The sequence below is a fragment of the Lotus japonicus genome, chromosome 2, assembly GCF_012489685.1.
Source record: "Lotus japonicus ecotype B-129 chromosome 2, LjGifu_v1.2".
NCBI lineage: Eukaryota > Viridiplantae > Streptophyta > Magnoliopsida > Fabales > Fabaceae > Lotus > Lotus japonicus.
In genome coordinates this window covers 94,516,258-94,530,971 of record NC_080042.1, presented here as the reverse complement: position 1 = coordinate 94,530,971, position 14,714 = coordinate 94,516,258, and the positions used below count along the sequence as shown (strand labels likewise).

General features: G+C 36.7%; 1 protein-coding gene and 1 pseudogene across 1 annotated transcript; one reads left to right on the top strand and one right to left on the bottom strand.

Annotated features, from left to right (window-relative positions):
* Window positions 1–3,696: 3,696 nt before the first annotated feature.
* On the top strand, window positions 3,697–7,666 carry LOC130741360 (uncharacterized). The gene is made up of 6 exons (XM_057594239.1): window positions 3,697–4,301; window positions 4,790–4,955; window positions 5,222–5,398; window positions 5,488–5,571; window positions 6,778–6,859; window positions 6,951–7,666. The coding sequence occupies exons 1-6, from the start codon at window positions 3,922–3,924 to the stop codon at window positions 7,382–7,384; spliced, it is 1,323 nt and encodes a 440-aa protein (XP_057450222.1). The 5' UTR covers window positions 3,697–3,921; the 3' UTR covers window positions 7,385–7,666.
* A 4,620-nt stretch (window positions 7,667–12,286) lies between these two features.
* Window positions 12,287–13,843, bottom strand: LOC130741359 (chalcone synthase 4-like; annotated as a pseudogene).
* Between the last annotated feature and the right edge of the window lie 871 nt (window positions 13,844–14,714).

Here is a 14,714-nt window from a genome sequence, read left to right as displayed (position 1 = left end):
TTTGCAAGTCCTTTAACATATGCTACAAAAGATGGTCACTTTTTGCATCACTAATCCACCAATCCTTTCTTGATTTGAGACCATTTACCATCAATGATGCAAATGGGGCCCTATTTACACTATGAACTTGGCTTTCCTTTTCATTTTCCAAGACATAAACTGTACTGAATTGAGCAAGATAACATAACTTTGACACTAATACAAATGTGGAATGACTCATTATTACCAGCCATTTAGGCTAGAAATTAGAAACTCTGTTTCTTTCTTTCCACCAAATTCATAGTATCTTTGGATCAGCTTATATTTTCTCCGAATCAATTTTGAAATTCGGAAGCTGCTCACTAGAACTTCTCCATAAAATTGATTCTAATTTTGGAATCAATTATAGAAGAATTTTGAAGAGATGATGTTTTTGCACAGCATGTTTGAACTAGAAATAAGTTACTAAAATAGTCAACAGATTCTTAAAAATTGTCTGGAAAGATTGAGCCATTAGTGGGACACCATGTTATTCCAACACACATTCCCCACTTTCACGTATATAAGGGGCCCCTTGAAAAAACAATGCATGGCCACATCAAAATCAAAAGTCCTCTCTGCCTCTCTTAAATTCAGTCCCTTCGCTCCCACTTTTCTCAACACTCACTCACACAGGTACGATAGATACGAAGAAGTTGAGGGGAATGCTGTCTGGTTCGAGATCATTCTTATGAAGCAAAGAAAACCGAGGAAAGGAATGATTTCGGACCAGGCTTCATTCCCCCCAGCTTAGAGTTTCTGGCAAGATGGATGTTTCTATTGGCAATTCAATTTGTTCTGTTCATGCAAGATAATTCAATGGTAAAGTAACACTTACTCTTCTCTAAATCATTTCATGGAAGCTTATTAGTTATTATGTGTTCCTTTCTTAAAATTTGTTGCAGAAAGTACTGCAACTCCAATTAAGGTACAAAGTGTTAATTGTCCACCAAGACTAGTCTAGAAATTCTGAAATTCTGATTATCCTACATTTTGCTTTACATATAGAATTTCTTTGATTGTGTACAAGCAAAGTTGCATTCATCAACTAGCCAACTATTAGCTCATAACAGTAGAAGTTATCAGTTAGACAGTTTTAACAACTGTGAGTTAGTTAGGCTCTAGATGTGGAAGTTAGTTTGTTAGTTTCACATATTGTTATTCAGCAATAGGATCAGTTAGTTACATAGATCATATATAAATATTGTAAAATCTGCATCAATATTGAATCAATTTGTTCATTTGCACAAATTCTCTCAAGTTCTGTTCTCCTTTGATTTCAGAACTCTTTTACCAACATAGCCCCCTCTCTTGTTTGTGCCTTAAGCTTTCAACAGTGCAATTCTGGTTCATATTCAGGACAATTCTGATTATGATTGTATATATCTGTTTTCCGATCATGCAAAATTTGTAATGTTTGGTATTGATCCCTATTTAAAGTTGTACAAAAGTCATAACAAAACACTGAATCATACAGATTTTGTTTGGAACTTGGAGGTGGCATCCTCCTCGGTTGCATAGCCTTTTACCACTTTTCACCAAATTCGTTGAAAAACAGGGTTGTTGTGTGTGAAAATATGACTTAAAAGGGAGAACTGAATTGGTATTGGTGTAAGCAAAGTTGTTTCAGTTTATAGAGCTTTTGTGAACTGGCTTTGATTGTGGAGAGTTGCAAGGAATATAAGTTTTGGAACTTTCACTTTATTTGTTGTTGCATGAGAGGGAGAGGAGGGACCAAATAAGATAAACCAATTAAAGTGAATTTCTCCTTTTTCAACCCCTAAGACTGTCATCATAACCAATCCCCTACTCTTAGCGCGTTCTTGCTTTTCAAATGCGTGTGGGACACACACTGTGCATGAAATTCCAAGCACCATGTTAATTACTACAATGAAGAAGCATATGTGAAAAATAAAATCCTTAATTAAGGAAAATTCCTCAATTAAGGTACCCATTATTATGAGACTAATATTTCGCCATGTTGTTAGCGTATTAATCAGTAAGAGGTTGAACAATGAGTTTTTTATATTCATTGATAAGAGTTGATAATCAAACTCCAACCACTTTTACTTAACTGATCAAGTACTGAATCACTATGTTAACTCACTTAATTTAGGTGAATCATAATTGCTTTCGGTGCTCACATTCTTTCAATTTTTTTTATATTTATATTATGTAACTTAACTCTCATAGAATCATATTACAAATTACTTCTAAGATCTTTAATTCTAAGATTATTTAGAAATATATTTATGTTCATTTATATAATAGGATTTAGAGTCAAATTAGACGTTTTTTTAAACAAAAATTAGAAGTTAATACAAAGAGTATAAACTCATCGCTAATGTGGCTTTGTCACCATTAATTATGCCTTTGTTACAATGATGAGAGATGACATCATTTCTGGATTCTCAATTACGTTAGCACACAAAAATATTGTCTACTTTGGGATGGGATTCCCACATGAGGAGTCAAAAGAGAAGAGAGACATACTGAGTATGTTATCACCAACACAAAGATAAAGTTGATACCTAAGCTTCAATTAAATGCTTGTTAAAGCCCAATGGGATACCTTGTCAACAGTTACATAAATCTTCACGTAACTTTCCTTTGTATGCTTGTAGCTTTTATGTGACTTGACGATTTTGCTATTGCATAAAGCATTCACATTCACAATCACAAGAAATGGGAAAAGGGTTTTGAAAAGTTTACTTCGAAAGAGAGGAAGAGAGATTTTGCTGGCAATCACTGTCAACAAATTTTTGCATTTGAAAATTAAAAACATACTTTTTTATAGATTAGATTAATCCAAATAAAAGATGTGTTGTTTACCAATTACATATTAGCCAAGTTGCCTACGGTGGTTAATCAACAATGAAATTATGTAAAATAGACGAATTTAGAATCTCCTAAAAAAATTATAGTCATTCCTTTTTTGTTATGGAAAATATTGGATAAAGCGTCATCGTAAAAAGAAAATTCTCCTCCTATACCGCCTTTTGCCGCCTCCTTCACTCACTCGGAAATGTTCTTAGAAATATGTAATTGGTAAACAACACATCTTTTAACCTTGGCAGTGTCTTTGAAGCGACAAGTTGGACTCCCCTGATAGCCGCATAGTTTGCAACTATGATAGAACCATACAAGTTGTTAAAACATGAGTGTTGTTTAAAATGGTAGATAAAAGTCCTCTCGGTTCAAAAATCAATTGGTCTCTTTATTAGTTTTGGAATTTTGAGGGCTTTTGTACGACATTTATAGTTTTTACATCATGGTTCAATTGGATGATGCATCAGTTTGTTAGCTTGAGCGAGCATGCTTATTATGATTTTGCTTATGTATCTGTGTTGGAGTATTACTCTTTGAGATTTATCATTAACACAATAACAGCAGATCTATTACCTTAAAATTATTTCACAATTCGCTTCTAGAGCACTAGTATAACACAATAATAATTCATTATCCAATTTACTTACAGGTCAGCTAGTTAAAAAGAATGTAGTCCATTATTAGAGGACGAGGACGGGGATTAATGAATGGCAATGGTGATTAGTTAATGAGATAAGGTTGAAGTCGTGGACTTGAGTCGCCAAACCTAACAAATCCCTCATAATTAATGCAATTGCAAACACAACACATCGACGGCAAGTGCTCCGCCACGTGTCCTTCTTCTTCGAATAGGATAATCCTTCGTGCTGTGTTGCGTGTGAACGCGTTGCGTTTGTTCAAGGTTAGACAACGGAACGCGAACGAACTCGTTGGGGAGCAACAACAGCAACAACACGACGAGTTGGTTTTCCATCACCATCATCATCATCATCATCACCATCTACGAGATTACTATTCAAATTGAGAGATTACTATTGAAATTGAGTGAGAGAGATCTTTCATTTTCTCGGGAAAATGGAGGATTCTTTCTTCGATGTTGTGGAGTTTCTCAAGAAACCCTCCATAGCCGAAACATTCGTCGACATTTTGCTATGCGCGGTTCCGATTTGGCTCGCCGTCATGATCGGCTTGCTCATCGGCTGGTCCTGGCGTCCGCGTTGGACTGGGCTCGTTTTCCTCGGCTTCCGGAGCAAGCTTCGCTTCCTCTGGACTGCGCCGCCGGGGTTTGGTGCCCGCCGCCTCTGGTTCGCCTTCACCGCCCTCTCCGCCTTCTCCATTTGCCGCACCTTCTGGTCCAATTTCAAAGGCAAGAAGAATAAGGCAGATCCCTCGCCTTCGCAGTCAGATGACGCTGCCGACTCCAATTCGGGGAACGCATCCAAACAGACTACTCGGTATCCCTCTCAATTTCCCTATCTTTCTATGTCAATTTTCCATCAAAATTGGTATATCTGAGCTGTGATTACATTCTTCTAGCTGGTTAGGATTATAGATTCGGATAAGATTTCCTCGAACACAATTGTGGATAGGAAAACCAAAATATTGAATTGGATGATGTATTCATTTATTGTTGATAATTGTTCTTCAGCTTTTTAAGAAACTAGTTTTTAACATGGATGAATAGGAGTGGATAATTGTATTCGGTTTGATTGGGGATAGGGTATTCTGGTGGCTATCCCTTACCGGGTTTCTAGACCGTGGTTGCAGCATTGATAATCTTACAGCTTGTTGTGAATTAGCACCTTAATAATTTACTTCAGTAGGTATTATGTTTGCTTTCGTTGATGTTTAATTGTTGTCTTTGCAATTGGTTGCTTCTACTTCTCGATGGCCTTTTAATGTGTTCTCATGTATTGCAACTTGGTTATTGTACATGCATTAGGTCTGGTGATAAGGCTGAGGAGAGAGGGAAGGATATTGTTACACAGGCTGATTTGGAAAATCTTCTCCATCTTCTTGAAAGCAAGGGTGGAGTGATGGACTGGCAATGTTTTATGGAGAGGTCAACGCCAAACATGCAGTATCAAGCATGGCGTCATGATCCTGAGGTAGATTCTGTGGTTCAACTCTCATTGCATGCGGATATTGTCTATAATCTTACAAAAAGTTATTTATGTCTTATATTAATGGTTTATTTGAACTTCCTTTCCATTAGAGGCACTGGTTTGAAGTGGATTTATGTCATAGTTGTTGCCATTCCATATTTCACATCCAAAAAGAATTATTACATTAGTCATCATCTATGTTGATGATTATTTCTTTTTATAGTTCCACCATTAAATATATCAGCACCTGATGTTGGATATTTCAACAGACAGGTCCTACAGTTTACCGTAGTAGAACTGTCTTTGAAGATGCAACTCCGGAGTTGGTGAGGGATTTCTTCTGGGATGATGACTTTCGTCCTAAATGGGATGCTATGCTTGCATACTGCAAAGTATTGGAGGAATGCCCTCAGAATGGGACAATGATTTCTCACTGGATTAAAAAGGTATTTGGACCAAATGTCTTAGAAACTATTGTATTTTTAAGTGTGCAATGGTATGGTTTACTGATATCTCATTTACTCTTTCTGTACAGTTCCCTTTTTTCTGCAGTGATCGAGAATATATCATTGCTCGAAGAATATGGCAGGCTGGAAACACATACTATTGTGTCACAAAGGTAAGGCTGTGTTACCCGACTCATTACAATACAATTCCATTGCATTTTCTTTTGGTCCCCCCCCCCCCCTCTTTCCAAATGGCTACCCTCCATTATTCTATCACTTAAAAAGAAAGTCCTATTAAAATGCTAATGGCATATGAGAAAATTCCTGTGTGGTATTTTTTACCAAGTTTCATAATTTGAGCTAAATATTATCATATGAAGATAACAAGACAAGATAATTTTGTTGGCGATGTGAATACTAGTGCATATAACTTGTTGGTATATTTGACTGTGTGTGTGGTCTTTACTGTATGTTTTACAGCATTTAATGGCATCCTTCATTTTTCATGAATAAAGAATTTAATAAAGCTTTAACATTACCTGTTGCAAGGATTTGCCTTGTCTAGGAGTAAATGATTGTACAGAATTTAGTTCATTGAGTTCAATGGCACTCCATTTTCTTTGCTTAGCGGTTTCTTAAAATCTTCTAATCATATAATTCATCAATTGTAAAGTATTTCCTAGGTCGTTCGAAGTTGTTAATATGATGATACACTTTACTTTCCATAATTATATACAGTCTGTTTCTCACATTTCTTTTAGTAACTACTATACTAGCTAATCTAAATTTGTACACCTCCATTCCTTAATATCTGTCACTATTGAGAATTTTTTTTCTATTTATTTGTCACTTTTGTAATTTCAAGAGAGCATTTACTACCAATTATATCCTTAACTTAACATAATTCTTAATGGTGAAAGGAAAATTGAAGAGTCAATTTTTAAGAGAGATAAAGGGTATATATGGATGTTTGAAGTTATTTTAACAAAAACAAGAACAAAACACTACTTTTTAATACATGTGTCAAAACCTTAAAGTGACAAATTTATAGGAACAAAAGGAGTATATATTTGTGAGGAGTACTAGTCGCAACACTCTTGTCTAACTCTATTTCCAGCACACTCTCTCTAATTGGTTAAAATTTATTTGGATTCCATTAAATTGGGAGTGTAACCCATATAATTTAGTGGATTCCATGGACTTCAACCAATAAGGGAGTGGGTTAGAAAGAGTTTTCTTTGCATTTCTCATACTGTCATACTTATATATGTGCCACTGCTGTTAATTGATTTAAGAGTGAGAGTGAGAGAGAGAATACATGATGGTTATTCAGTGCAAGCACAAGGTTTATTACTGCTGTTCAATCTTCAATATTGTAGGGAGTGCCCTATCCAAGTTTGCCAAAACGTGATAAGCCAAGACGTGTAGATCAATACTTTTCTAGCTGGGTAATCAAACCTGGTAAGAATTTTCAAAAAAAACTATTATTTGCTTGTTAGTGTTATCTATTCAATGGTGGTGTTTCAATTCCTGATTTGGGCAATTGATGCAGTGGAATCTCGCAAAGGAGATGGTCAGTTGACTGCATGTGAGGTTACGCTTTTGCATTATGAAGACATGGGGATTCCTAAAGATGTTGCAAAGCTAGGAGTCCGCCATGGGATGTGGGGAGCTGTCAAGAAACTGCACTCTGGTATGAGAGCATACCAGAATGCTAGGAAAGCAGACGCTTCTTTGTCAAGATGTGCACTGATGGCAAGTGAAACAACCAAGATGCCTTCTGATAGAATCATGCATTCCTCAGAGCCTGCATCTTGTGAGGAAGAGAATGTGCGGACCGTCAGTAATACCGCACATAAGGGTAATGGCATCGACTGGAAGTGGGTAGCTGTAGGTGGTACTTTTGCCCTAGTTTTGGGTGTTCATGGTGGTGCAGTAGGGCGAGCATTGGTTTTGGGAGCAGGGCACAGATTTGCTCGGAGGTGAGTGATCTTGGATCTGGTCATGGGAAAGTTCCATCATCACCCCATTCGGAAGATTCATCATATATTATATTTAGACCATCATATTTATCAATATCGAATGTTAATTTTGTGGTTATTTTTTTTAATTAGTTTGTACCTTGGATCCATCTTGCATTTGCCTCTTAAAATGCAAAGCTGCAATTACATTATTTTTTTCTATTATGGGGGAAAAAGAAAAAAGAAAAGGTTGGGAATTCTTTCAAGAGCGTCGATATTCAATTATAGACCACAATTTTATCTCTTACCTTGATAAATTGCAGGACAAAACTTTGATCCGGTGTTGCATACCTTATTGGCCTGAAAAACTTCAAAAGAAATAGAGTGGATTGAGGAGTTACTCTAGGCACCACCCTGTTTTTCCAGTCCGAATCACCCAATCATTCTTTTTTTCTGGTTACAGTAGGAAGTAGGAACATACCACCCAATCATTCTGAAAATTAAATTTTGGAACCTCATCATTTTTCATAAATTAATGTCTTATAGCATAATTGAATGGTGTGGGCAGAAATCGCCCGGTGCCTGAAGTAATCTCAGTGGATTGACACACTCCTTGTCTCTCATCTTTGGGCTTGTTGTCATGAAGATATAATTGCTATAGCGCCAACTTATATCAAGAATTGAGCAAGTGAAGAGAGAGACGTTTTACCGAAGTTTGAAATTGACCAAAAAAAAAAAAACCTAAGTTCTAAATATAAGAATGCAAGCTCTACTTCACACTCTTAGAGCTCCAAATTTGAAAAAAAGAAAATTGGTTAAGTTGTACAAATGAAACACTAAACTTAAGAGATGCAAGCTCTACTTCACACTCTTATGTTTTTTTCAGGGCATATTGCATCGAGTTTATCGTTATTACACTGATCTCTTCTTTATTTTATAAAATGTCGTGACTTCTCCTCCTCTATACACCATTTAGAAGAAAAACTAAGAGATGTTGGGTTTATAATAATAAATCTTGCAATGTGCCCAATAAAATTAATATAGTTAGTTTCTATTTAAGTAATAGAGATGATTTCAGTGTAATAATGATAAATCTTTGCCTTTTTTTTGTATCTACTGGCAAATCTTACTTACCCGCAGGAAGCAGGAAGGAAAACACATGGGAAAGCATACACATAACTTACAAGAAAAGAGGGCTCAGGAATGGCTCCAATATTGCATGTAATCTCGCATATTTTGTGCATAATCACACTCACATACATACACTTGAGTTTTCACTTCTAATTTCCCTCCATTCTTCACTATATCTCATAATTACGCTCAAAGGTTCCAAATCACTTTCCAAAATGCTTAATACACGACAAAAGAGCCAAGGGAAAACTGATAGGAGCAATTCTTACATGAGCACAATATTTATAGGCACATCACATCCAATCAAAAACACTAAATAATTTAAAAGAATTGCAGCATAAGTTTTGATGTCTTCTATTATAATGCATAATGAGCTTTTGATTCGCTACGCCTAACAACAATTGCTCAAGCTCAACTAATAAATGAGCATTCATTATTACTTCAAGAAAATCGTGATTGGATATATACTGAGTTTCGACCATACACTTGATCCCCCCCTATCTTTCACTGAGAGAGATTTTCTTATATTCTGCTCTAAACCATGTGTTTCAGTCTCTGTCCATACTGCAGAACAAGAAAATAAGAACAAGATAAATACATGTGAAATGAAATGACATAGTATACTGGATTGAGAAGAATTACATTCATCCTTGATGTAATTTAGCAATTGTTATAGGTTATTACAGTCAATGCATTATAAATGGACCATAAACAACAGAATGATAGGAAACTGCATGAACAGTACTCGTGAACAGTAGCAGTTAGGAAGTTATTATTTAGTAATTAGTTTTGTGGCAGTTGGAAATTAATAATTAGTAGTTAGTTGTGTTTTCTGTCTTATAGCAGTTATATTTTAATAAACAGATTAGAAATGGTTATAAATAGGGAGTTGTACCCTATGAGGGATCATTCAGAAGTTGTGTTATGGTGGGAGAGGTCTGGACTCTCAAATTCCAGAACTAGGAGAGGCTGGCTCTCGAAAACCAGCGCTTGTATAATTATTCTATAATATAATTCTCCGTTCCTATCAATTTGGTATCGGAGCACCATCCAGGTGCTGTGGTGCAAATGAATTGTGAAGAAATGGAGAAGGAGAAAACAATTGGCCTTCTTAGACAAATAAAGAAGGAGATTGCAGATTTGAGAGAGGAAATCGCATGTCAGAGAAAGGACGAAATAGAGAAGATCGCTCTCATCCAGCAATTGCTGCAGCATGGTTCAACCATGATGGAAAGACAGGATTGCAACCTTCAACGGGAAACGAAGGATGAATCCACTGTTTGGCCCCAAAAGGCCAACTTAGGGTTCGATGGAACAGGAAGACCGAAATTGCGGGTTGAACACTCACCATCGCTGTATTTTGAGTTTACAGTAAAGATGAAATTGAGGGTGACAAAGGTTGAGACTCTGCGATTCCAGAACAGCGTGGCAGTTTGCACAGGAAGGCGGCCACCACGAAAACCGCCGGACTCACTCCGTTGCAAGACAATGACCGTCAATCGTCCGCCGGCTAAGCCACGAGACCTCTTTGTCGGTGATCCGAACACCTTGGGCTGTATTCCATGCCATTTGGTAACCGCCAAACGACCTCCGGCAAAGCCACCGGATTCAGGCTTCCTTCATGTGAAATCAGTTGGCAAATCTGTGGCCATAGTGCAAGAAACTTTTCTGAATTATCACCTTGGGGACAAGGTGGATCTTTTAGGGCGGGGTATTGATAGGAAACTGCATGAACAGTACTCGTGAACAGTAGCAGTTAGGAAGTTATTATTTAGTAATTAGTTTTGTGGCAGTTGGAAGTTAATAATTAGTAGCCAGTTGTGTTTTCTGTCTTATAGCAGTTATATTTTAATAAACAGATTAGAAATGGTTATAAATAGGGAGTTGTACCCTACGAGGGATCATTCAGAAGTTGTGTTATGGTGGGAGAGGTCTGGACTCTCAAATTCCAGAACTAGGAGAGGCTGGCTCTCGAAAACCAGCGCTTGTATAATTATTCTATAATATAATTCTCCGTTCCTATCACAGAATAACTAGCTTTTTGACATGAAATGACATAGTATTAGCCTAGGATTACTCACTTCAGGATGTCAGTCGAGACAATCAAATCTTTTGCATTGCATCAAAGATTCCCTTTAGCACATGTGAAATCTGCATTTCAATCAATCTGGATGGAGACGTTATTGGATTTCTTTGAATTAGTTTTCCTCTAAACTTGAACTGCAGTATTTCCTGAATGATGCACTGCACTAACTTGAAGCTTGTATTTTCATTTGATTTCGGCTACAAATTCATATTCTGATCTGTTTGGTGATCAGTTCCATCATTTATAGTACCATCGAATAAAATTCGGTCAACCTCATCAGTTAGCAAACTTGCACTCCCCTGACTGCTTAGGGTAAAATGTTCTCCACTAAGAATACAATCATTAACCAAGGCTTTCACTTCCCATTCATGTTTCCTTCTTGAGATTGAAGCAGGGCATGAAATTGACCAGAAAGGCTGTTGAAAATATCCTCTGATTTATGGACATTATTTGCCTTATCTTCCTGAAGATTAGTAGAACCCTCTGTGACATTAGCAGGATGTTCTCTACTTTCACGATTTAAAGCTTTGATCAATCATTGAGGTGGACTTGATATCTATATCTCTCATCCAGGTGATAGAAATAACTAAGGGAAAATACTAAACTTTAAGTCTTTTTTTTTAAAGAATACCCAAACCATCATAGAGAAATTACAAAATATTAATCAGTTCAATGGAAGTAGAATAAAGCACCTTATCAAGTCAGAAGTCTACATAGAAGAAGATCATGATCATTAAAGAGTATGTTTTGAAATCCATGACTTATCAATGCAAGTGGATAGACAACAAGCATTGAACGAAGGCATACATGAAGGTCCCCTCATCTGAATCTGGATCTATAGTAAACAACTAATAAGCAAATTAGCTTTCTGTTCAAAGAAAGCATACATGAAGGTTCATGAAGTAATACTAATTACCAATATGGAAGAACAAAGATGTAATTTTTTTTTTAAAATAATGCAAAACAAATAACACCATGTGGCACCTTTGTTTCCATTGCTTGTTTTATTCCTGAAGGCTTCTAGTTCATTAGGAGTTAGGAGTTAGGACTTAGGATGGCTGAACTCTGAAGTTGCATAGAAGGGTATAAGTGAAAAGACCAAATCAGTGAACCTAAAGAGGTTTTGTATTTATCAGCACTAATGAATAGCGAATATAAAATCAGCACTCCAACCCTTACACCAGTATCCAGATTACAATACAGAACTCAGACAAATCCAAACAAAATCATATAAATACACAGAAACATCCATCCTAAGCAACAGTGTGTAATGGGTTGAAGACCATAATCGATACAGGGAGCAATTTGGCAAAGCACCTGCTGCAGTTAACCAATTCCATGACAGCCATTTCACCTTTTCCAAAATGCTACTACTAGCAGAGCATTCATTCCTAAAGCAAGCATAACTTCTCAGCAATCCATCTTTCCCAAAACATTGCAAATATAACAAAGATCCGAACATCTTTCACCCTTCTAATTCCAAACATATTTTGATTAAACCAAAACATATCTAAAACAGTACTTGGTAATGCTGCACTAATTCCCACCATCCAAGACAATCATACCATATATTGGATGCCACTTTACAATCATACCATATATTACTTAAAAAATAAAGAAACTAGCAGCAAGCATCTTTATTTCCTAATGGTCTTTTATAAGAAGACAACCTTTACCTCTTAATTGCAAAGGATTCATTTTTCAAACGAATGGAAAAAATCAATTAGCCATTTATTATTTCAATTTGAACATACATAATCAACCTCAATATGAGTTTATTTTCTTCCTCACAGATACAAAATCTGATGAGTTTGAGTGTTACAAAATAATAAAATCATCAAACATATTATATAGTCACACTACGCAAAACAACAGTTTCAATGGTAAGTCCAGGTCCAAAACCGAATAGCACACCCCATTCAAGTCCTTCACCAGTTGTTTTGAGTCCATCTTGAGCTGATTTCCTTCTCATTTCATCTAAGATGAATAGGACACATGCACTTGACATGTTACCATATTCACTTAGAACTTCTCTAGTGGCCCTCATCTTTTCAGGTTTCAAGGCCAACTTCTGCTCAACCTGATCAAGAATTGCTGGGCCGCCTGGGTGTGCAATCCAAAATATTGAGTTGTAATCAGATATGCCTAGCGGTTGGAAGGCCTCGATTAGTGCTTTCTCAATGTTCTTTGAAACAATCCCGGGAACATCTTTAAGGAGATGAAAGGTCAATCCAACTTCACGGAGATGACCATCAATGGCTCCTTCACTATCTGGAGCAATAGTTTGCGCAGTCCATACTAGCTCGAACAAAGGTTTCTCAATTTCAGGCACTGGATCGGAACCAACAATGAGTGCAGCTGCTCCATCTCCAAACAATGCTTGCCCAACAGGGCTGTCTAGGTGAGTGTCACTAGGGCCACGAAAGGTAACTGCAGTGAGTTCAGAACAAACAACTAGCACACGAGCACCTTTGTTGTTCTCAGCCAAGTCTTTGGCCAAACGAAGCACCGTGCCACCTGCAAAGCACCCTTGTTCCTTTTCACATAAGGGCGAAGACCTAAGAGTTTGGTGAGTTGATAATCAGCACCGGGCATGTCCACACCACTTGTAGTGCAAAAGATTAAGTGGGTAATCTTGGACTTGTGCTGACCCCATTCTTTGATAGCCTTGACAGCAGCTTCTTTGCCTAGTCTAGGTACCTCTACAACCACCATGTCTTGCCTAGCATCCAGAGAAGGTGCCATATAAGCGCACATGTTCGGGTTCTCTTTCAAAAGATCTTCAGTTAAGTGCATGTATCTCTTCTTGATCATAGACTTGTCACCTGAAATCAATTATAGAGAAACAACATTAGTACAATAAAATCAACATAGTAGTAGAATCAATCTGATAATTAATGACTAGTCTGTCAAACAATATAAATATATGTTAGAATATAGAAAAAACTGGAGAGACCAAGAGAAGAATGCTTACACATGCGTTGAAATTTCTCCTTGAGCTCAGTTTTGTGCTGACTGTTGGTGACTCTGAAGTAGAAATCAGGGTAAGTGCTTTGATCAACACAGTTGGGAGGATTAGCAGTGCCAATAGCAAAGATGGTTGCTGGGCCTTCAGCCCTCTGAGCCTTACGAATCTCAGCTACACTCACCATATTTGAAATGAAGTTTGTTGGGAAAGATATAAATTTGGAAAGCAAATGAAGAAGCAATGGAAGTTGGTGTTAGAGAAGGTTGAGTGGGGAGATAGGAATTTATATGCGGAGTGATTGAAGTGGTAGCTGAAGTTCACGAACATTTTTTATTCCACGATTTCTTTGTTTCCTTGTCTGGTCAATGGCTGGCGTGCGCGGTCTATGACCTTAAGATTACCAAGTTAGGTGGAAAATACCGGAGGATCGATGGCTTTCAATTTCAAGTATTAAGACCCACCCACTCTTATGAAGATAAATTATGTTAAGATCAAAACTAAACATTTATGTATTACGATAATATACAAATAAATTAGGTAAATTCTGTGGTACCCTCAATTTTTTTTGGGTATGGTACCCCCATTAAATAATTCTATAGATTATTATCATGTTATTCAAGGTAATACTACATCTTTAGATTTCACTTTATTTGTCAATTAACTTTATCTCATGAAATTAATTTTTTGATGAAAAATGTACGAGTGGTGGAAAAGAATAATGGTGATGAAGATGCGCGTAAAATGACCATGGTTGATGGATGCACAAAGCTCAGAAAACACAATTTTCAAATCTCAAGTGCCTAAGAATGGAACGCTGCATTACTATAATAGAACACAAGCAAAATTTTAACCGATACATGAGCCTTTATTGTTAAACCGACTCATTTTGAGTACCACACCTTAGACTGGCTTAAGGTATCACAGTAAGCCCCAAGAAATTAAGCAAACATAATAAAAACACCGGTGACTATACTTTATACTTGTTTGAGTTCAAAGAAATCACTGTAGTTGTTATTATTAAACTAGCAAGGGCCAAAGGAAATGTACATGTTTTTTTTAAATAGCGTAAAAAATAAAAAAATTACTTTAAAAACAATTTACAAACATGAGATAGTTGTGGAGTGAAACTGGTTCTTTCCGACGGAAAATTAAATCCGTCACAAAATATTT